General features: G+C 37.4%; 1 protein-coding gene across 4 annotated transcripts in view; it reads left to right on the forward strand.

Moving 5' to 3' along the window:
• Positions 1–24449, forward strand: part of LOC103727156 (probable ATP-dependent RNA helicase DDX60) — a 129472-nt gene extending 105023 nt beyond the window's left edge. For all 4 annotated transcript variants that reach the window (XM_029559554.1, XM_029559555.1, XM_029559556.1 and 1 more), the window contains 11 exons: positions 766–918; positions 2732–2836; positions 3992–4192; positions 10221–10325; positions 10599–10740; positions 13106–13227; positions 14918–15065; positions 17505–17647; positions 19810–19961; positions 21654–21716; positions 23879–24449. In XM_029559554.1, the coding sequence (XP_029415414.1) occupies positions 766–918; positions 2732–2836; positions 3992–4192; positions 10221–10325; positions 10599–10740; positions 13106–13227; positions 14918–15065; positions 17505–17647; positions 19810–19961; positions 21654–21716; positions 23879–23978 (1434 nt within the window). In that variant the 3' untranslated portion in view covers positions 23979–24449. The remainder of the gene's footprint in view (positions 1–765; positions 919–2731; positions 2837–3991; positions 4193–10220; positions 10326–10598; positions 10741–13105; positions 13228–14917; positions 15066–17504; positions 17648–19809; positions 19962–21653; positions 21717–23878) is intronic.
• The last annotated feature ends 7 nt before the right edge of the window (positions 24450–24456 follow it).

Genomic DNA, 24456 nt, shown 5'->3' on the forward strand with positions numbered 1-24456 from the left:
CATTTTGTCTTTGAAAACTTCTTTAGATTATTCTTATCTACTGTAGATGTATTTGAAAATACAGTTGGTTCCAATAAAAGCAATGCCATCATTCAAATTTCTCTGCCCTTCTAGCTTTGGTCCCATTTACCTATGGCTACACAATACACACACATACATATATACCTTCTGGGATTTTATATATATATATGTATATATTTATAATTATATAGTATATATTATATCATGTGTCATCTTTTGTCAACTTCACAATCTGTTTAGTTTTCATGACCATGAATTCACAGCATTGTTTTAATGGGGATTTTACAGTGGACACAACCGGATTGATTTCCTCTGTGGAACATGGGTATTTTTAAGGCCATTTATGTGTAATTTGCAGTGGAAAGTAAGCATTCCTCAGCTATGTAGGGTAGGGGCTCTGCTTTGCTTTCTGGCAAGAACTTTTAAGATTCCAGTCACTTGACCTTGTTTAGGTAAGAACAGGCCATACCCTCATATTCCTCTTGGGGTATTATGTACTGCTTTGGCAGAGTTTTATACCCCAGAGTTGAGGTGAGACTGACTTAGTCCATGCCAAGAACTGGGAAGATTTTCTGGTAGTGACTATTGATGTCACTTTATGTTCTTTATCATAATGTAGAATAAATGCCTAACAGTGACTTCATTTAGCCAAACATTACATAGCATGCACACTCTTTTCATTTAAACATTTTTGATTGATTTAAAATTATTTAAGAAATACTTTAAACCTCTTTTTTCTTTTAGTCATTGCAGATGGTGTTTCAGCGAGTAAGATTTGAAAGAAAAGGAAAGACACTGAAACGTTTGGCCAGAAGGGGCATTGGCTTTCATCATAGTTCAATGAGCGCCAAAGAAAAACAGCTAGTTGAAATTCTCTTCAGGAAAGGATTCATTAGGGTGCGTAAAGTTTTTCATTGTAAATGTGGAAAACGTAACTGTATGATGCTAATGTTCATGAACTGGGGAAATATGGCCACCCTTTCTGTTTCTCCTCAAGTAATTATGTCGGCTGGGTTGTAGATTCTGTTTACTTCCCATGATGTCACTGCCTATGCCTGATGTCATTTAATTGGGGAGGAGGGTTTGATCATGTCCTTTATCCTTTTTCATATGAGTAGGAAGTGTCTTGGCATGCATCTGTGTTTTGTTTATCATCTGTAGGGAATTTTGTCCTCTGTTTACATGGTTTGGGCTACAGATATTCTTTCATGGATTTGGAGAACATTTATATTGGAATTTTGCACAGTTCTTTTTCTAATGCAGCAGTTGAGATAAGAGCAAGACCTTCTTTCTTAGCACTCCCCACCTTGTCTGGGTGGAGTTTGCAGATGTGTCACTAGTACATGCTGCTTCTCCTACACTGATAGAGGGCTGGAGGACTACCTTAAATAGCTTTCAGCCCAAGGGCTTGTCATCTTTTGTTTAGTACATCCTGTGAAAGTTCATGAGGATAGCCCAGAGACCTTTCAGAAACACTTAGATAATTTCCTAATCCAGTAATATTTAACAATTGACCCTGGCTACTAAAAAATTATCCATTTTAAATTTTGTTTGGCATAGACTAAAAAAGAGATAATGCAAGGAAGAGAGAGAAAAGAGGAGAGGAAGAGGAGATGTGGCTAAAGTAGTATATGATAGAAATTTCTCAGTTTCTAAGAGTGTAATAAATAATAACTACATTTTAAAAAGGCTACTGGGGAAAGATAAGTTCATTATAGAGAATACATTATTGAAAGATATATGTTCTAGCCATTTTCTAAATGTAAAGCCCGTAACTTCTCAATTTTTGTGTTTATTAAAGAGATTTAGAAAAACAATATAGAATGCTTCATTTTGACAGATACATATACTTCAGTTACAAAATAATTATAGAAAATTAATCTACAACCTTAAACAGTTTTACTGACCAGACTAGAGCATAGTTTTCAGACAATTTAAAGAGAAAGGACAGGCCAAAATACATAACATTAGGTAAAAAACGAGCAAGCAGTTAGATTATATGAAAAAGACTTTAGAGTTCACTATTTTCCTTTTCTGATTAGTTATCATGGAAAACCAGGACAAAGAAAGGAAACTTACTTTACTTTTAGCTATTTCTCTCAATGAATTTTAGTAGATCAAATAATTGCCAGGAAGCAGGTTTGTGAAAGAATTATTTCCCTGTCATAGATCAATTCCCCTTCTAATAATTTCGTTAAGATGTTTACTCCAACATTTACCACATGCCAGTGCTTTTCTTGGCTCTAGAGAATTGGTGAAGAAGATGCTTGGTTCCTGGTATAGGACAAGTGAACAAAACCACAGTGTTGTTGAGGTAACAGTGCAGGGAGGCAGCGACTGACCATACAAGTAGCGATTTTACACGTAGTTCAGAGATCCCTCTGTTAAAGTTGAGCCACACACTGAAATGTTTGGGAAAGCATATATTCTGTATCAGTAGCAGCCTTGATTTGAGAGTGTACTGTATGTGTTTGCGAAACAGGAAGAAAAATCTTTGTGCTTAGTACCCCTAGCTTTCCCGCTGTTATTTAATTGGAAGTTCAATGACAGATTGAGTGATCATGTGGAAATACTTACATTCTACCAAAACGCTAGAGCATGAGACACGGGTGCACTTAGGTACATGCAGGCAATACACTCATACATATAAAATAATAAATAAATATTTAAAAACAACAGGGCATGGAATCATTGTTTTATTCTCTTGTAGGTGGTGACAGCTACTGGAACACTTGCTTTAGGAGTCAACATGCCTTGTAAATCTGTGGTTTTTGCTCAAAACTCGGTCTATCTGGATGCTTTAAATTTCAGACAGGTATTACATTATACACGAACTTGCTCTATATTCATAAATATAAGGCCTAAAACAGTTAAAAAAGAAAAAGAAAAGTTTGAACTCGTGGTGATCATGTTTAGCTGTGGTATTGAGGAAGGCACATGAATTTGGAGTCTGTGATGGCTGCTAATCAGTTGTGTGACCTTGGGTAAGATATTCAAACGCCTTTCCTATTTTCAGAATGTGGCTGACCATCACTATTTCTTGACATTCACACAAACTAAATGAAGTGATTGTTAGAAAAATCCATATCAAAGATAATTGATAAACATTTCTTATTTACTGTGTGTACACTTTCTAGTCTAGAGTAATTTTTAATAAATATCTTCACCCAGTTTCCACGGTGAATAAAGACAGTGACTTCATATACCTTTTATGGTATCATGAATTCTGTATAAGAAAAAAGAGAGGGCTTAGTATTCTCTAACCACATACTAAATGAGAATTGATATGACCTCTGTAAAGAGTTTGTTCTTGGGACTGGAAAGGTGGCTCAGAAGTTAAAAGCACTGGCTGCTCTTGCAGAGGACCTGAGTTTGACTCCTGGCACTCACATGGCAGCTAACTGCCATCCATAACCCCAGTTCTTCTGATCTCTGTGGGCATTGCACATCATGGGTACAGCTATACACACACACAAAATAAAAGTAAAATTAAGAGTTTGCTCTTTCATTTTACAAGTAGCATCTCTGAATATTATCTCACTTATGCATTTCTTTGATGGACATACAGTGTTTTCTTTATAAGGCATAATTGTGTGAGGTTGGGGGCTGGGGACAGGAATCAAAGAAAGACTAAATGGGAAGGAGAGAAGCTGATATGATGGTATTGAGCTGGAAGTGAACTTGGGATCTGGGTCTACTTTTCTGTTGTTTTTTGTTCTGTGCAGCATTATACAACTACCTGGTATGATTAATGGCATGGAACCAGTACCTGAAAATGCCATGTGCCTTATTTAAAATAACTCTGCCTCAGATATGAAGGAATCTTTTTGGTCTTATATAGTTGGATATTCATTTATTACATTAAGGCATAATTTACTTGCTCAGAGCAATATAAATAACTCAGCTCTTTATACTATGATAGGAAAAGTACTTAGGGGAACTTCACAGTGTGATTATGTTCTGTTTCCAGATGTCTGGTCGTGCTGGAAGACGAGGTCAAGACGTGCTTGGAAATGTCTATTTCTTTGATATTCCATTGCCCAAAATAGGAAAACTCATAAAATCCAAAGTTCCTGAGCTGAGGGGACAGTTCCCCCTCAGCATATCTCTGATCCTCAGACTCATGCTACTCGCCTCCAGGGCAGATGACCCAGAGGACGGCAAAGCAAAGGTGCTGTTGCTATCCCTCCCTGCACAACCGGGCTTCAGCCTTTACTGCTGGCCTTGCTGAAATCTGCTCTACTAAGGTTTACAGATCTGTATCATAGCCCTTCACTTTCATCAGTCTTTTGATGATTCTAATGTTCTCTAGAGAAAGTTGGAGAAGCTGAGGAAAACAGCCTTTAGTTTTTATTTGTTTCCATTATCAGTCAGAATTTGTGACTGTGTGAGTGTTGGGAAGTGCCCGTGATAACTGTCTTCATGTATGATAGATGCCTCCCTATTGTAATTAGAGATGTTGGCTAGGGATATAAAAATATCTGGATTAGATTCCAGTTTCTACCATTCAGAAACAAATATTTGTTTCTTTTATAATTTTGAAGAAAAAGTTTATTTTTCATAACAAACAATCCAAACTTATTAAAAATATTTAGGAAATGAATAAAACTGAAAGAAAATAAGTACATATACCTAGGCTTACCAGAAGTAAATACATATACCTAGGCCTACCACGGCAATCAAATTATTATATTTTTTTAGTATTTTTTAGTCATTTTTCTAAGGCATGGTTTTGCATCTTTATAAGGTCATGAGTAACTGGACATCGAAATATGATTTTAACAACTTCCTGTTGCTTTGGGCTCAGAAAAAGGTTTGTGATAATGACCATGAATTTAAAATTCATAATTAAGTATTTTGATTTCCAGTTGTGTGACAATATACAGTTAAAATGACCCATGTTAGTTCATTTTCTATTGGTAGTAACATAATAACCACACATGGAGTAAATTATAAAGAAAAGAGGTTTTCTTTGGCTCATGATTCTAGGTTCCAAGTTGAAGTGCTGCATCTAATGATAGCATTCTTTGTTGTAGAGTTCCTAGGGATACAGGACACCATGGCAGACAGACAGGAAGCATACGTGTCTCTCTGGTCTCTCCCCCTCCTCTTGTAAAGTCACCAGAATGCTAATGTGGGGCTCCCTTGTAATGGCGTCACCTAATTCTAACTCCCCAAGTCCCACTCCTAGACACAAAAGTCAGTATATGCATTAAACTTTGGCATGAGTCCGGAGAGGGCTACCACATTCAAAACACAGCAGAATCTCTTCTTTCCTGTTTCTGTATATTAATTATTATGTCCAGTTAAATTAGATACAGCTTACTGAGGTGAGAATTCTGGAAGTTTTGTAATGGCTCAGCTCGTTCTGTAGAGCATTGTTTAAACCAAAGCTTCCCTATCTTTTCTGCTCTTAATTTTCACCACTCCATAGAGAGGGATACATTTTCTAATGATGGTTTATTTAAACTTTATTTTATGTGTAGATGTGTATATGATGTGTGTGTGTGTGTGTGTGTGTGTGTGAAGGGGTGAGTTATGTGGGCTGTGTTGCACATGTGGAGGCCATAGGACAACTTGCAGAGTGGATTCCCTCTTTACACCTTTATAAGGGCTGCAGGTTTCAAACTCAGGTCATCAGACTTGTGTGGCAAGTTCCTTTATCCACTAAGCCATCTCACTAGCCTGCTTTTTCTTCCTAAAAAGCTCATCAAAGGGGGTTCACTTTCTTTACTTTGTTGTATTTGGGAAGACTGATTTGTAGCCATCTCTTACTTAAGCCTACTTTTAAGTGTGGGCATAAAATTCTTAGAATGTACTTCTAAAGAATGTCTATTCTTTGTACAGAATGGTGGGTTTCACTGTGACAGTTTCATGCCCATTCACCATTGCTTCGCTCATACCCTATTCTATTTCCCTGTCAGTTTCCACTGTGCCCCTTCCTTCCTCCAAATATTCTCTCTTCTACACTTGTGACACATGCACACAGACAACCACATTTAAATCTAGATTTCCCACCTGAGAGAAAGCATCCATTGCTCTGCCCTGATTGCCTCTTGGTCTTTAGTATTTGGTATTGCACAGGGCTACACTTGTCTGGGGTCTTGACTGAAAAAGCTATATCCATTTCTTCCTTGTAGCCATTTAATTTTTTTATGCCTAGATAATAATGTGTCTTTGTTTTCTTATTTCAAGTTATTTTCCCCAGGTTTTTAAAAACATATCATTTAAGAATGATGGTTCAGGTCTTACATGATGAGGTCATGCAATCTTGACATGCAAATTGTTTTTATTCTAATAATATTGTCTGTGAAAATTTCCATGTTAGCCATCTTGAATGTACACTTCAGGAAGGTTAAGTTTATCCACCAGTGCTCTGCCATGTTTAGGTTGTTTTTTGAACTAAAAATTTTTTTTCTTAAATTATAATTTTGTTAATTGCTTTTGTTTATTCCACTTAGTTTTCAAGAAAAGTTATAATTTTTTATATTGGAGCCTCTCTTCTTTCCAATTTTCAATAGCTCATTCTTTATTATGAAAAAGCATATTTGTCTTCTATATCACTAATGCAGATCTTCAAGCTGTTGAAGCTGTTTTCTGTTGCTGTTGTTTTTGAGATAAGGTCTCATACAGTCCAGGCCAGCCTTAAACTCTCTATGTAGCTGAGAATGACCTTGAACTCCTGACTCTCTTACCTCCCCCTCTTGAGTGCTAAGATTACAAGCATGTGGAACCATGCCTGGCTCAATTCTACTTTTTTTATTATCCTTTCTAAAACTTGAACTCTCGAGAATTTCATACAATATATTTTGATCATAGTCAGACATCGCTACCCTATTTCTACCCCCTATTACTCCATGCCTAATTTCGTGTCCTCTAATTTTTCAATGCCTATTGGGTTTAACTTGTGGTCCTTCTGTATGGGACCATCTTCTGGAATCTGGCCAACCTACCCAGCATCACAGCCTTAAAGAACACTGACTTTCCCTCAGCTGCTAATAGTTCCTCAGCTAGGATTAGGACTTCTTACCCACCTTCCCCACTCTATGCTGGGAATTTGTTTGGCTTGAGCTAATGTAGTTCTTGTGCATGTAGTCACAAGTGCTATGAATTCATATGAGTAACTGCCGGGCTGTCTGGAATGTACTGTTTCCTGGTGCTCATGCACCATCTCTGGCTCTTACAGTCTTTCTGCCCCATCTTCCACAATGGTCCCTGAGCCTTGGGAGGCAAGGGTTTGATATAGGTGCCCAGTTCAGGGCTAAGCACTCCTATTCTCTTCATATTGATGAGAGAGAGAGAGAGAGAGAGAGAGAGAGAGAGAGAGAGAGAGAGAGAGAGAAATTGTCATCTGCTGCAAGAAGAAGCTTTTCTGGTGAGAGCTGAGAGATACATCCATATATGAATGTAACAATAAGTCATTAGGAGTTGGTTTAATACTGTGTCACTTTGGCAGAAAAATAGCAGTAGGCTTTCCCCTATGGCCTGTGACCTGTGTAGCTACAAGCTCCTAGGCTGATATCAGTGCCAGTGTGAAACAGGCCTTAAACCCAATCAGAAAGTGGTTTGTTACTCCCATAACACTCCTGACACTATTTCACCAGTGGAAATATCTTAGGGAAGTTGCTATTGTAGCTTGCATGGTTCCTTTCTGGGTAAGGTTTATGATTACTTTTCTCTTCTAGTAGAATGCATAGCACATTCCAGCTCTATGAAAGGTATCCAACAAAGATGTTCTGAGATCAGTGTCAGCTTGATTTCTCCCTGTTTGTTTTATGACTCACTTACATAGTGTCTTCAGCAATAGAGTCTTACCATCAAGTTCTGGTAGGTAACCAAAAAGCAAGGACAATAGCTAGTACAGTTTGAAGGTCTGTGGAATGCCTGTTCAACAGTTTCAAAAGAGGGAATCTGGGGCTGCAGAGCTGGCTCAGCGGTTAAGAGCACTGGCTGTTCTTGCAGATCACCAGCTTCAAATCCTAGCAGCCACATGGTGGCTAAACCATCTGTCCATAACTCCAGTTCCAGGGGATCTGACATCATCTTCTGTCCTCTATGGGCACTGCATGACATGGATGCACTTACACATATGCAGGCAATACACTCGTAAACATAAAAAATAAATAAAAAAAATTCAAAAGCGGGAATCCTGGAATTAGGGTTTTATTTGTTAGCCTATGGTGTCTGTTAGAGGCAGTTTCCCCATTATAGGTAGGGTAACTCCATTTAAACTCTTTTTATATTGAATATGTATATACTTTAAGAACTTTTTATAGTGCTAGGTTTCCATATGAATTTTTCAAAAGGCCTTTAGTGTTAGTTATCCCTCCCCATACCCCCTTCTCTGCCCTACCCTCCCATTCCCCACCCCATTTAACCCTTCCTATTCCACTAATCCTCTTTCCCCTTTGATATCATTGCATGTTATCTCCACTTCCATAAAGCCTCCCCCCATCTCAATTCCATTCTTTAATAATAGTGAGGTAGATTTTAATTATGTTATACTTTGGAAGCGTTTGCAAAGGCGTCTCCAGAGAAATCATTATCCTGGACAGTGGACAGCAGTTGTATATAAGGTAGGCAGCCCCATCCAGTAGAGTGGGTTCCTGGATGAATAGAAAGTGGAAAAAGAGGAGGTTGCTATGCAGGCTTGTTCTGCCTTGTTCTATGTCATGGATGCTGTGAGCTGAGCGGCATCCTCACTGCAGGTCCACTGCAATGGAGCCATGCACTGAAACTTCTGAAACCATGAGCCCAAATAATTCTTTTAGGTTGTTCTCAGATATTTTGTCATAGCAATGAAATAGTTTATTTATAAGGTGTACACTAAGGGCTCAGTGAACCCCTGTGAACCTCTTACTACTCTATTTCCCAGCTGTTGCCTCCTCTGATTAGCTGTAACACACACAGAAAGGGAGGGTAATAAAGACTCTTTTCAATGCCCTTGCTCTCCCCTCTGTTATGAAGATGGAGGGTATACCCCTTTACTTTTTTCTCCTTTCCTACCACTGAGTATATTGGATTGAAAGAAAGTTGAGACCGGAGAGATGATTCATGGGTTAATTGTGTACTGCTCTGAGAGAGGAGCTGAATTCAATTCTGTCACCCACATTCGGTGGCTCACAACTACTACAACTCCAGTTCCAGGATCTCTTTTGAACTCTGTAAGCACTTACACTCACATATGCACATATCTCGCCCCCCCGCCCTCATATATGTGCAATCAAATATAAAGTAAATATTTTTTGGTTTGTGTTTTCTGAGACAGAGTCTCCCCTCCCAGTTGGCCTGGAACTCTTCATGTAGACCAGGCTGGCATCCAACTCACAGAGATCCACTGGTCTCTGCCTCCCAAGTGCTGGGATTAAAGGTGTGTACTGTGTGCCTGGTTTAAAAATAAAGTAAATCTTAAAAAAAAATATTTTACTTACTATTTTTATTTTATGTGTATGAGTGACTGGTTCCATGTGTGTAAGTGCACCTGTACCGTGCAATACTTGTGGAGGTCAGAAGAGGCTTTGGATCCCCTGGAACTGGCAATACAGAGGGTTGATAGCCACTGTGTGGGTGCTGGGACTTGAACCTGGGTCTTCTGCAAGAGCAGCCAGTACTCTTAACCCCTGAGTCATCTCTCCAGCCCCCCACAATAAAATAAATCTTTAAAAAAATAAGAAAATAGAGATTCTTTCTAGATTCTGCAAGCTCTCAGATGTAATGGAAGATGGGCTGACATTTGGATGATGCTAAGAAGTTTTCCTTGTGTTGTGACTTCATAGATACTGTAAGGAGAAGTTGAATGCTACGTGTTCATTGATGCTGTGACTCTGGAAACCAAGCCATGTTTCACTTTTTTCCGTTCAGTCAGTCCAGCTCAAATCTTTTTGCAGCCACCCTGCAGATGTAGAATACTAAAGCAATTCAAGTGTTGTGAGCTCTTAAGCTGGAATGACTTTTTATTATCAGACTGCTTGGAAACATGTTTTAATTTTGATGATTTTGCTTTATGTGCTCTGTTTTGTTAAAGGAAAGATGTGCTTTGTAAATATGACAAAAGAAATCTATTTGTATCTTGTATAATGGTGATGATATATATGTATATATATATACATATATATCATACACACACGCACACATATATATGCTAGCCTGTGTTGTGGCTTCATACTCACCACTGTGACTCAGAATGCTTTCCTTTGTAGGCACTGTCAGTGCTAAAGCACTCATTACTGTCCTTCAAGCGACCCAGAACCGCGGACATGTTAAAGCTCTACTTCCTGTTTTCTTTGCAGCTCTTGGTGAAAGAGGTACAGTTTTAATTCTGCTTTTTTTTTTTTTTTGAAATAAGTTTGCTATTATCTAGATGATTTTTTTTTGCCACACTGAACTATTACAATCTTTAGAAGGTGATATTGAATGATCAGTATTATTTACAGTTGATTTAATTATCAAAGTTGAACCAGGTGATAGTTACCAACCTCTCTTTGATTGATGTTGTGTACTATTTTAAACTGGCAATGAGTAAGCTGTTTATTCATGTTGTGAGTTGAGCCGCACTAATAAATTATTTTTATTTGTAGGGATATATAGATCAAGAAGGTAATCCTACAGGATTTGCTGGGCTTGTATCACATTTACATTACCATGAACCTTCTAATTTTGTTTTTGTCAGTTTTCTTGTAAGAGGCCTGTTCCATAATCTTTGTCAGCCAACTCAGAAAGGTAAGTTTAAGTTACTTTACCTACCTATCTACTTACCTACCTACCTACCTACCTACCTACCTGTTATATCTATCTATCTATCTATCTATCTATCTATCTATCTATCTATCTATCTATCTGTCATCATTCATCTCTCTCTATCTCTCTATCTCTCTATCATCTATCTTCTATCATCTACCTATCTATCTATCTCTCTATCTGTCTATCATCTATCTATCATCTATCTCTCTCGCTATCATCCATCTATCATCTATCTATCATCTATCTCTCTATCATCTATCTATCATCTATCTCTCTATCATCTATCTATCATCTCTATCTATCATCTATCATCTATCTATCTATCTATCTATCATCTATCTAGTCTTTCCACAATGGGAACAACAACAACAAAACAAGAGATTTATAGAAAACTAAAACTTCAGGAAAACTTCTATTCTACAGTCAGTTAAGGGAATATGAGTTAAGGATAATTATGTACATGTATGAAAATCCCATTAAAACCCCATTATTTTTCATGATAACTAAAAATTAATAATAAAAAAGAAAAATACAGTTAACATGTAGATAATTACCTAGGCTTGCAAATGAGAAGAAGTTAACTACTAAGAGAGATTATATTTTGCGATACCTATTTTAAAATTCTACTCTTGAGAGTTTTAACTTGAATGGTTCCTTGCCTCCAGAATGTTGAACATATTGAATAATATGCAATATTTATATTAAAAATTAAATAAAAAAATATATTTCTTTGAAACTAAATATAATGTATGCTCATCACTCAAAAACAGTATATGAAAGCATGATGTTAAAAACACAAAATCCAGAATTCTACCTACAGATAATCACTATTAATATTTCTTAATGGTGCCTTTCAACACTGTTTTCTCTTAATATAATTGTATAGTATTCTTTGATAACTGACATTGAATTGATTATATGATCTATGTCCTAGTTTGCATTCTGCTGCTATGATAAAACACTGACCAAAAGCAACTTTGGCAGGAAATTTCCAAGTGACTGTCCATCACCACCAGAAGCCATGGTAGGAAGTCTAGGCAGGAACCTGCAGGCAGGAACTGAAGCAGAGACCATGGACGAGTACTGCTTACTGGATTGTTCCCCCTGGCTTTCTCAGATACCCACGGTGGCACCACCCATATTGGGCTGGACCTTCCTACATCAACTAGCAATCAAGAAAATGCCCCAGAGACATGCCTACAGGCCAATCTGATGGAGGCAATTTCTGGATTGAGATTCCCTCTTCCTAGGTGTGTCAAATTGACAACTGAATATCAAGTTGACAACTAATGCTAACTATGACAATCTAGAATTTTGTTTTCTCTTGATAAATGCTAAACATTTGTCCCTATTGGGCAAACTTCTTAAAAACAAATTCTATTTTGTAGTGTTGATGAAAAACCTTTGATTTCTACATTTAAAAATAAATCCCTTACAGTGTCCCTAAAACACATATTTCTTTATTATAATATTTGTGCATAAGGTTGTGATATTTCCTAACACATGGTGACTTCAATACCTCATATTTTACTTTGTGTTCTATCATTAATCAGTGGACACAGATAGCACAATAGGTATAGTCTTTATGGTTTAAAAATATGTCAGAAAGACTGTAGCTCAAAAGTCTATAAATGGAGAAATAAATAATTTCAGGCAATAGCAAGTACAGTTTTCCTTACTGATGCTGAAGGGATAGTACATCTGGGTATGAACATGAATATAGAAAATTTGATAATTTTATCAGACATATAAATATGGCTAACATTATTTCATAAACAAGAAAGCTGAAGCACAGACACATTAAATAGATAGGTTCCTAGACTTTTAATAAGTCAGAATCAAGATTCAAATAAAACAGACTTGACTCTAGTTCCCAATTTATTGAATATCACAACTTTTTAACCACTCATAATGCTCATGTGCTGTGCAGAATAGATCAACTCAAGTGACAGTAGTTTAGTGTGGGTCATAGAGAGACAGGACTGGAATGCTATCTATGGATTGATAGCTAAGACAGTTACATTTTGTTTATCAGGAATTGAAATGTCATAAGAGACTGCTGAATAGATGGGAGAGACATCAAAATAAAATATGAAATGTGATCATTTGCTAAGGTAGACCAAAATGAGGGAATAAAGCAATTTTTAGTTGGAAAGACAAGGATGTTAATTAGATTAGAAGCAAGGATAAAGAAAGGTCATCAGTAGATGAAGTTTATTTCCTAGTTGCCGCATTTGTCTCAAATGTCCAATTGCTATGAAAGAAATATAACTTTTAATTTAAAAGTGAAAAATTCGACTGACCTTTCTTCCACACACATAACAAGAAACTTTGTTTTGTTCAGGTTCACGTCGTTTTTCTAAAGATGTAATGGAAAAGTTGGTGTTAGTATTGGCAAATCTTTTTGGAAGACATTATTTTCCAGCAAAGTTCCAAGATGCTAACACCAAGTTTTATCAGTCAAAGGTAAAATCTTCTGATAATTCATAATGTGAAATAGATTCTATCTGAAATGATTTAGCAACGGTAGGATTTTATTAATACATGACAATTCATTTGTTTTGTACAATAATTTGTTCTTGTAATTAGTGTGATATTCACTTATAATTCCAAAATTCCCCTTGGTAAATCTATCAGAAGATTAAAAGCCTTGAGGAAATATAGGATGAAAGTATATTCATGTTTTTCACTGGTTGCATCAAATTACAGCGTTAAAAAAGAAATAAACTATACATTATAATGCCACCACTGAGAAAATTTACAGTTATTTAGGAAATTGCCTTCTGACTTGAGATCACATCATAGGAACAATTTTCCAATTGTAATTTTTTTTGTTTTGTTCAGTCAGTTTTGGAAGGGTGCATTATCTTGCATTTGTGTCTTTGATCAAAATACTGTATTATTTACTTTTCTACTGCTGTGATAAAATGCCATAACAAAAGAAGCTGAAGGAAGAAAAGAGTTTATTTTTGTTTACAGTTCCAAGAGGATAGAGACTGTGGCAACAGCAAATCTAGGCTAGGCACCAGGAGCAGGAAGCTGACTGATTACATTTATATCCACACATAAGACTTGAGAGAGACAGCAGGAGGTGGGAGCGAGGCTGTAAACCTTCCAAGTCTTCCCTAATGGCCTACTCCCTTCTGCAAGTCTTCATCTCCTAAAGGCTCCATAACCTCCTAAAAAGCACCAGCTGGGGACCAAGTGTTAAAATACATGAACCTATGAGGGGCGTTTCTCCTACAAACTGTTACAAATACTTGTATTTATTTCCATGAAGATCACTCATAGCCTACACCTTTGCTCTTTTTTGTCTTTAAAAAAAATCATTTATTTATTTTTATGTGTATGAGTGTTATGCCTGCATGTATGTAAGTGGACCTGTGTCGTGCAGTGCCTGTGGAGGACAGAAGAGGGTGTCAGATCCCCAGGAACTGGAGTTACAGATGATTGTGGGTGCTGGAATTCTAACCTGGGTCTTCTGTAATAAGAGCCAGTGGTCTTAACCCCTGAGCCATCTCTCTAACCCCTCTTTTGATGGTTTTAAGTATGGTCTCTAGTAGTACTCATTTTTCTCCCCTAATCTAACAAGGACTTTGTAGTTGATAAAAGGCAGGTTTTACTTTTTCTACAGTTCTTGAGGTTCTGAAGTCTTAAATACAGATGTTTTGTGAGGACATATTTTCTATGTCAGAGATAAATATCACAAAAAAAGAAAATTAGAGATATATATATTTTTTCATGAGCTCAGGTAGAAAAAAATAATGAGCAATGTTAGCACAGTAAGGATTTAAAAGCTCTCCTAACAAAGTGAACTTTATCACAGACATGCAAATGTGCTTTATCTTGTTTGCTCTTGAAATGTATCAGTATATTCTTTGAAGTACTCACATGTCCAGTGTCATTTGAGGTCATGCTTCTATTTTTAAAAGTTGTGTCAAAACAAATGTTTATAAGTAGAGTATCTGTACAAATGTGAATAAGAACAAAAATTATTTTTGCCTCAACTCCACTCAGAAAAGGAGGAAACAGTGACTTTATTGAATAAATAGATGACTGCAAAATTGCACTGAAAGGTCCTCTACCTTCCTTGTCTAAAATTTTCAGTTTTCAAGGAAGCTACTCAAGCTCTCTCTGTAAAACCTTTGGCTTCCAGGTGTTCCTTGATGACCTCCCTGATGATTTTGATGCTGCACTACATGAATATAACATGCAAGTTACAAAGGATTTTGCCAATTTTCTACAAATTGTGTCCAGATTGGCTGATATGAAACAGGAATATCAACTCCCCTTGTCAAAAATTCGTAAGTGTATTTTAGTTTCATTATGAAGCAATTTAGTAATAAAAATTTTGCCCAGTAATACATCATCTAAACATTAGTGATGTAGCTCAGTGGTTAGAACTCCAGTTTTACCAAAGGTTACTGGAGTAGATATGTTATTTTAGAAGACTGTAGCTCTGGAAAAATCAGTTTGCCTTGGAATAATGGTATTCTCTCTGCTTTTACAAGAAAACAAAACAAACAAAACAAAAAACAAAACAAGCAAAAACAGAACCTAAAAGGGAAATGGAGAATAAAAATAGAACTAAATAGAGTTATTGTGGTAATGAATTTACAATATGGGCATACTTTGACAAATGACTTTTACCTAACCTTGCAACCAAAAAGTTAATCTTATCTTAGCTTGAGTCTACTAAGGCTTGAATTCTTCTTGTAATCTAAAACATATAGCTTTAATTTCTCATGACCTTTCCTTGCCCTTGACCCCCACAAATACTGTATGAATATGTGTGTGTGTGTGTGTGTGTGTGTGTGTGTATTTTCATATTCAAGAAAGCAATGCAAACAGCTGGGATATTCACTGGAAACAAGAAAGATACAAAGATTATTATCCCATTCGTTTGCAAGCAGTAGATGGGATTAAATTGCTAATTGTTTATGCTATTGTTTTCTTTTCAATAAAAGAAAGACTGAGTCCCTGTTGGAGAGAGGACGGTTCCAAGAGAATTCTGAAGGAACAGGTTCTTAGCAGTTTGGGTCCACTCGGTGCTGAAATGGATGCCAAGAGTCAGGCTATCTTTTTTGTTAAAAAAAAATTATTTAGCCTGGTGTGGTGGCGCACGCCTTTAATCCCAGCACTCGGGAGGCAGAGGCAGGTGGTTCTATGTGAGTTCAAGGCCAGCCTGGCCTACATAGTGAGTTCCAGGACAGCTGGAGCTACAGGTAGATTCTGTCTCAAAAAAGACCAAAAAATTGTTTATTAGTTTTATTTTATTTGTATGAGTGTATTGCCTGCATGTAGGTAAGTGCATCCATGTTGTGCAATGCCCGCGAGGACAGAAGAGGCCATCAGATCTCCTGGAACTGGAGTTACAGACAGTTGTTAGCCGCCACGTGGCTGCTGGGATTCAAGCAGGGTTTTCTGCAAGAACAATTAGTGTTCTTAACCACTGAGCCATCTCTCCAGCCCCCAAGTAAGGCTATCTTTATCTAGACATAGCCATAATGTGGCACCCCGCAGTAAATACTGCATGGTAGTCACGAACTGTTTTGATTAAGATCTGTCTTTGATCCAATCCCAGAATATTGAGTAAGGGCATCTCAGAGATGAAGAGAAACAAGGGAGAAATTGTTATTCTTTTCTTCACAGGAAAGAAATATGCTTAGTGTTCATGGGCATAGACTCTGGACAGATTCTCTTGATCTACTACTTTTTTTTTTTTTTGATCTTTTTGAGACAGGCTCTCCCTGTAGCCTCAGCTGTTCTGGAACTCATTAGGTAGATCAGGCTGGCCTTGAACTCACAGATATCTGCCTGCTTCTGCCTCCAGAGTGCTGGGATTAAAGGTGTGCACCACCACACCCAGCATTCTGCTGCTTTTTAACCTCAGAGATCTTGGGCAACTGACACCATAATCATGTCTTGATTTTCCCACCACATACTTGAGAAAGAGAACAGCACTGCTTAGCTTAAGTGAACTTCAGAAGTCGGAAGGTTTTACATCATTAGTACATGTCAATGTTCTGAACTAAGAAGGTTTAGTGCATAGTAAAAGTGTTTGGTTTTGTTTTTCTTATTTATGATTAAGAGATAGAAGCTTTCTAAGGGAAAAGAAATAGGAAAAGGTGAATAAGATAAAGAAAGCTTTTAATTGGAGGGAGTGATAGCTAGTTTTCCAGGAGGTGGAGCATGCACTCTCCTGGACCCTATTAAAGTAGAGAGCAGCATAAATAAGAGCAGATGGTAGCAGTGGGAAGCTCCAGCTTCACAGGACAGGTGAGAAGGGAGCAGGTGAATTTTCTGCTTAAATGACATACTAGAGACCACTTTGATTATATGATCTGAAATTTTCTAAGAACATACATGAATAATATATGTATCCTCATAGATGTTTCCTAACCAATTAACAGTGGCTGCTTAGAACACTCTAAAAAGATTCTAAAGCCAACTCTGAATTTGGTGGAAGGAAACGTACTAAGATAATGGTTTAAACTGAATGTTTCCACTTCCTGTTGATCAGCCTAAAGGTAGTGCACATTTTACAACAGCAATACTAGTGCTTTTAAAAGCTGGCATTTAATGAATGTATTCCTCCTTACGCTGTGCTGTTCACCCAGTCTTCATTGTGATGTGGTTCATGGAGTGCTGAATGGCTTCCCTTGTAGTATGGGCTAGCTCTAGAGGACCTGATGTTTGACACTGTGGCTGATTTTTAAAAATGAATCTATTCCTATGGTCAGAATTCACAGGTAAAGAATGTGAAGACTCTCCACTTGTGTCTCACTTGATGAGCTGCACCAAAGGAAGGGTGGCAATTTCACCATTTGCTTGTCTCTCTGGGAACTTCGATGGTGATCTGCTTCATCCAGGAGTTTCAAATAATGTAAGTGTCAAGTGATGCTTAATCTCTGTGGGGCTTCAACTCCAGTACAAGTGGTGTCTTTTGAAAAAGATTTTATTTGTTATTTAAAGAAATTTTTATGTGTATGGATGGATTGCCTGCATGTATGTATGGAAATGCACTTGTATCATGCAATATCTACAGAGGTCAGAAGAGAGCACTGAATTCCCCTGGAACTCGGTGCGGGGAATCAAACGTGGGTCCTCTTGCAAGAGCAGTCAGTGCTTGTAACCACCACTGAGCCATCTCTTCAGCCCAATGAGTGATGTCTTATAAACAGACTCTTTTGAAGATTTGGGATCTGGTATACAAATGATAAAGAACTGTACCTTCCATTATAAGAGGAATGATTTTAGAAAGATTTTACCTTATTTTATAGGGATATTTATAAACAACTAATTGACATACAAGAGTTTTTTTGCTTAAATACATTGAAGAAAACAATATTAGTTGTTAAATATTATAGTTTCCTTTTCCAAGATGGATGTGATAGCTCATGCCTGTAATCCCAGTACTGCAGAGGCTGAAGCTGAGGATTGTCACAAATTCTAGGCCATCCTCAGTTACATGAGTTTTAGGTAGGGTTGTATAGTGTAATTCTATTTATCCAACAAGCAAACAAAGAAAAAGGAGCAGAGAAAGATAATTTCCTTTTCATTTATTATGAAATGAACTCAATTTATGGAATGTGCAATTTTCATTTGTTTATGCATAAACTTGGACGTTGATTTAGAGGAACACTGAGGCAGTTAGAAAAGACTGGAATGTGTCTCATTGCTGTACAGTCATCATCCATTAGAAGAGACATATAAGTACAGGGCATTAACTCATTCAAACTCTACCTTGCTACTGATGGAGTTTCAGAAACGTGTGGCTGGTTCTCTTTCAATTACTTTGAAGCATCTGGCACAAGGTATTGAGAGATTATTATTTAATCATATCCTGTTTTGTGCCTGATCCAACTCTCTTCATACACATTTGTTTTACTAGTACAAGTGATAATCCCTTAAAACTTCACTTTTGTTATTTACTACAGTTCAACGCTGTATTAAACAGGCACACTTACATTTATTGATGGCCTGGAAGAATGGAAATGTAGTGGATGCCCATGAGCTCCAGGCTCAGGTGCCTCCCCTTTTACTTCATTTCCACGTCCCCCAAGCCCCCCGCCAGCTCTGGGCTCAGCTGCCTCTCTGTTTCATTTCCATGTCCCCTATTCAAATGCCCTAAATGTTTTCATTTTTCTTTTGAAAAATTACAAATTACATTTTAGTTATGCTTCTTATTTAATATTACGAACGTGAAGGCATGATTATTGTAGTCTCCTGAAGGTATCTTTTCCTGTGCTTAGTGTTACGCCTCTAAGAGTCACCCACGTTTTGACCTGAAGCTCTGTTTTATTTATGTTACTCCACGTTATTTTATGATGTGAAACAACAAATTGCTTTATCTTTTGTGAATGAATAGTTGGTCTTTTTTAGTTTTTATGAATAAGGTTGCTATTAACATCTAGTGCACATGTACAAATTTCTCTTGGATAGGAATTTTCAGGGTCATAAAAAGATGGAACTATTAAAGTATCCAAGTGTACTCACTACTACAAACTCATTCTAGAAAGTAGTTGGGCTAGTCCACAGCATCATTAGCAATATGCCAGGATTCCTGTTTACTGCATAGGACATCAGGACATGGTTTGCAAAAATGAATGCACAGAGAAAATAGCTTATTAACTATTTTTATTACTTCTCCTTTATCCTCTTTTTATTTTAGTAATTGATTCTAAATTAGAATTGTTCAGTTTTCTCTGCAAGCCTCCAGCTCTCTGAAACTCTGCTTCAAAGACATTCTCTGCACTGATAGGGAGCCTGTTAAAAATTTAAATTAGCTTTTCTCTCCTAGTCAGTTTTGTTATAGTCCAATGGTTGGGTGGCAGACTTGCCATGAGCATACTTTGGAGGACTCACTTTTACAGGTGGAGCTAAGCAGTTCTCTGGGATGCACTGTCCCAGTGTGTGGAAGCCACGTCCTCTTTCCCTTGGAGTGTACTTGGAAACATTTATGAAATCAGTGTCTTCATGTTCTAAGAGGCTTATCATAACCCTTCTTTCCACATGAATAACAATCTAAGAACTGTATTGTTTTAGATGATTCTGCACACAGTTGGCATCAGTCACATCCAGGCTCCTGTGCTATGTCCACAAAGAATGGACAGTCAAGGAAGAAAAATGCCACTTAATGCTTATGCACTTGACTTCTACAAGCATGGATCCCTGGTAGGATTAGTTCAGGACAACAGGTGTGTTCTTTCTCCTACCTCTCTCTAATGAATTTTAGAGGAAAATCTTCTTTACAATTTTAAGTGCTGGTTAATCACACCAAGCATGTGAGACTTTTCCCTTTTATACTAATGGCAAGGGACAATGGCATACTCTATTCTATTTTTCTTTGTGATTTACCAGAAAAATACTGGCATCTAGGCCAACTCACTTGACATAAAGATATAACTGGAAATATATGTGTGTGTGTGTGTGTGTGTGTGTGTGTGTGTGTGTATGACTCCAGCTCTCCAGCTCTGCAAATTATATATATACATATATATATATACATACATATTTGTGAGTAATCCCAGATATATTTTTATATTACATTCTACTTATGCATTATTAGGTATTTTTAAACACAATGACAATAGTTATCTCTTAGTGCTTAATACCTAAAAGGAGAACACATGAAGTGTTTAATTCACATGTCTGAGGTTTGAATACATGGCAGTTACTTTAGCATGTTGCTGGGGAAGCCATTTTTCTTCCTTAAAAATTTATTATTTTTGTTTTATGTATATGAGTGTATTGCCTCTATGTTTGTAAGTGCAACCGTGTTTTGCTATGCCTGTGGAAGTCAGAAGAGGGAGTTGGATCCCCTGGAACTGGAGTTATAGACTATGGATGGTTGTTAGCTGCCATGTGTGTGCTGGGTCTTCTGAAAGACCAATCAGTGCTCTTAACCACTGTGCCATCTCTCCAGCCCCAGAAGCCATTTTTCCAATAGTTTAAAAAGGGATGAATATTCTTGTGTTTACCTGAGAGGAGAGAAGTTGGCTCAGATGCGGAATACATACATTTGGAGAGAGATGCACCAACTCAGAAATTCAATATGCCTGACATAAAATTTTCAGCAATCCTTATTATGTTTAGGTATTCAGATTTTTGATGGTCCTCAGAAACATAGAGCACTTTCATTTATTACATTTCATTTATTATTATTAATAAAGTAGCTGTTACATTAGTAATGCTTTGGTTTGTATTTTAAAATGTATTGTTTTGCAACTTCATCATGTATGTAATGCATTCTATCACATTCACTTCCCACAGACTCATATCCCCCTCACAACATGTCTGCTTTTCATTTTGCTTTTGTTTTGCAAACCATTGAGTTTAAGCAGGGTGCTTGAATGATCATGAGTGGGGAACTCTCCACTGGAGCGTGGGGGACTTAACCAGTGGCTGCACCACTGAAGCCACAGACCCTCCCTTCTTCAGCCATCAACTGCTTCTAGTTCCCAGGGACACTCAGGGTCTCATGAGCTCACCCTCTACCCGTGACTGAATATTTATGGACCCTGTCTTGTGCAGGCCTTTTGCAGGAAGTCTCAGCTGCAGTGGGTCTTTGAGTGCCATGGCCCCACCAGGCCCAGAGAAACATTTCCCAGTAGGCTTCCTCATCATGAAGCTTTTCCATTCTCTCTCCCCCTCTTCTGTGATGCTCCCTGAGCCTTGGAGAGGGGCTCTAGATGTCCTGTTTAGGGATGAGCATTCAAAAGTCACTTATTCTCAGTATTTTGACCAGTTATGAGTCTCAGCATTATCTGCCACCCACTGCAAGAGCAAGCTTCTTTAATCATGGCTGAGTGCAATACTAGCCTATGGTTCTGAACATAAACAACGAACAACCTTTTGTACCATTAACTTTCAATATTTTTGTTGTTTAGGATGCATGAAGGGGCAGCTTACCAAATGTTGAAAGATTTTTCCCTTACCATTAAGGCAATCAGGTATGGTAATTTTTAAATATTCGCTTCATAATTTTCAGCAATTTAATTGTTATTCAAAAAAATGTTGACTTTCTTCTATGATCCAGGTGTTTGCTACATATTTCAACTTCCCAGAGGATCTGCAGAATTTCCCTTTCCTACTTCCTCTTGCTTACGTTCTCCAACTGAATTAATTCCCAAACTCATTTGAGATTAGGTTTTATCCAGAGTAGACTCTTAGCCCCAGGCACCCTGGATGAACAGGAAACAGTATTCCAGAGCATCGTTGGACAGAATCCTAACATTCTCAGTTATCACAATTGCAGTACAATGTCAGATATATGATGCTTCAGCATTCAGAATGTCCTCCAAGGCTCTGTCTGGTCTCCAGTTTACATACATGGATGCCCTTGAGCCTCTTGCTCTCACCTGTGTTTTCCCTGTGCTTTCTCTGACTCCAAGCTCATACTGGCTTCCTGTTTTCATCTGAAACAAAGTGCAGTAGGGCTGGAACAGTATCAGACTTTCCACGAGCACCTCCATCCTTAGGCTCCATTTACCAGAACATGGTTCCTAGTCAAATGAGCACCTTCCCAGTGTCTCAAATCTACATGCACTTCAACATTTTAATGGGTCATAAATTCCTTTGATCTGAGCTGAAGCAGGCTTGTTTGAAGATTCTTATAAACATAATGAAATTTGGAAAAACTGGAAGGGAATAGCATTCATTGTCCATCAGGAGCATCTCGAGGTTGGGTATTCCTCCAGTTGCTCATAGTTACCCAAGTTGTTATCTCTAGAGCAACCGAAAAAAAAAAAAAAAAAAAAAAAAAACAAACAAACAAAAAACCCAAAAACTTCCAGATAGAATACTCACGTACGAAATTCTCAAAAATTGTTTTTAAATCAGGAAATGAAAAACCTCTGGAAACACCGGAGCCCTGACCAAGGCCAGGCTCAGGAATATCATTTATGTAGTCATCCAACCAGTATCAAAGTATTAAGACATTTTAAAATATTTTAAGCATAGAGAAGCATTAAATGTATCCCTGCATTTTTTTTGGAGGATACCCTTATAGTATAGTGACAGAAAGAAATTTGGGAACATTACAAACAGTAATATTTTAGTGGTGGCTAGGGGAGTGACATATGCTATCTAGATGCAGAGGAATCTCAAAAGAAGAATTTCCTTGACCAGGTTAGAAAGCATGGGGCAGAAGACATAGTGCCATCAAAGTGCAGAAATTGGGGCTGGAGAGATGACTCAATGATTAAGAATACTGTCTGTTCTTCCAGAGAACCTGGGCTCAATTCCCAGCAGCCACATCACTGCTCACAGCCATCTGTAACTCCAGTTCCAGGGTATATGTTGGCCCCTTCTGACATCTGCAGGCATTGCACATATGGGTGCACTTACATAGATGTAGGCAAAACCACTCATACACATAAAATGAAAATAAATAAACAAAACGTTAAAGAAAGACAATGTGCAGAAATAAGAACCGTCTGATATGCCACGGGTAAATTTGCTGTTCAGAGTAGTCAGTGAGTACAGGAGTTATGTTAAGAAGCTGAGTTCTTGAAGGACCAAAGAAATGTGGTCAATTTCAGGAGGATAATTGTCACATGACACAATTTGGACTGTGTAGTTTGAGCACTGTGGAGGCAGCACCATAAGCTTGAGTCACAGGTCTGTTTCTATGTGTGGTGTGATGTGTAAGACTGTCTCGAGGTCTGTAACAGTGCTGCAGGTGAGAGTGGATGGGTCTGAATTAAGGAAATAGAAGTAATGATGCAGAAGCGTAGTTAGAGAAACATGTATAGGTAGAATTGGAAGACACTGATACCAAACCTCTTAGAGTTGGTCAAGATGATCAAGGTTTCAATTGTAGTTAACAAAACACAGGAAATACAGGGTGAAGATGACATTTGGAGACGAGAACAGAAATAGTGAGTTAGAGTGTGTGCATGTCATGGGATAACTCTGCCTCCCGAATACTGGGATTAAAGTCGTGTGCCACCACACCAGGATTTTGTACAAATTTAAAAATAATTTTGTTTATTATCAGTTCCCTATATTTTGCTAACATTATTTCATCATGTTACAAGAAAGCCTCTTTTATAGTATTTAATGCCACTTAAATGAGTATTTATATTTATATATATATATGTTCTATTTGCAGTGTCTCCTTGCGTGAGCTGTGTGAGAACGAGGAAGACAATGTTGTTTTAGCATTTGAACAATTGAGCAACACGTTTTCTGAAAAGTTTAACAAAGTCTGAAAAACCAAGACTCTGCAAACCACCTAAACTATCAATCACCATAAAAGCTTTCGAAGTCACATTTTTAATTCTTGTGTTTTGGTCAGAAAATCATACATGATGAAGTGGAAAAGGCAAGTCACTTAGAGTCAAAGAGCTTCAATCAAGCTTGCTGTGTTCTGAATACTCCTGAGCAAGTTACCTGGTGTATCCAAATCTTGGTTTCTTCTAATAGTTTAGTAAAAATGTTATGTCTCCAATTCATTGAAGATTGAATGAGAAAATTCAAGGATTTTGTATGTGGTCGAAGAATTTTACTTTACTATGTGAGATCTAAACACATACTATGTTTTAAATATTTTTCCCTAGCTGTTAAGATGTAAAAATTTTATTGAGAGTACAATATTATGAGGATGTAATATATTCTTTCCAGTGAACATAAATGGAATTTGCCTAACTTAGGTATATAGCTATTGAAATAGTACATTTTTACTAAACT

The sequence above is a fragment of the Nannospalax galili genome, unplaced genomic scaffold (genome assembly GCF_000622305.1).
Source record: "Nannospalax galili isolate Female #2095 unplaced genomic scaffold, S.galili_v1.0 scaffold109, whole genome shotgun sequence".
Classification (NCBI taxonomy): domain Eukaryota; kingdom Metazoa; phylum Chordata; class Mammalia; order Rodentia; family Spalacidae; genus Nannospalax; species Nannospalax galili.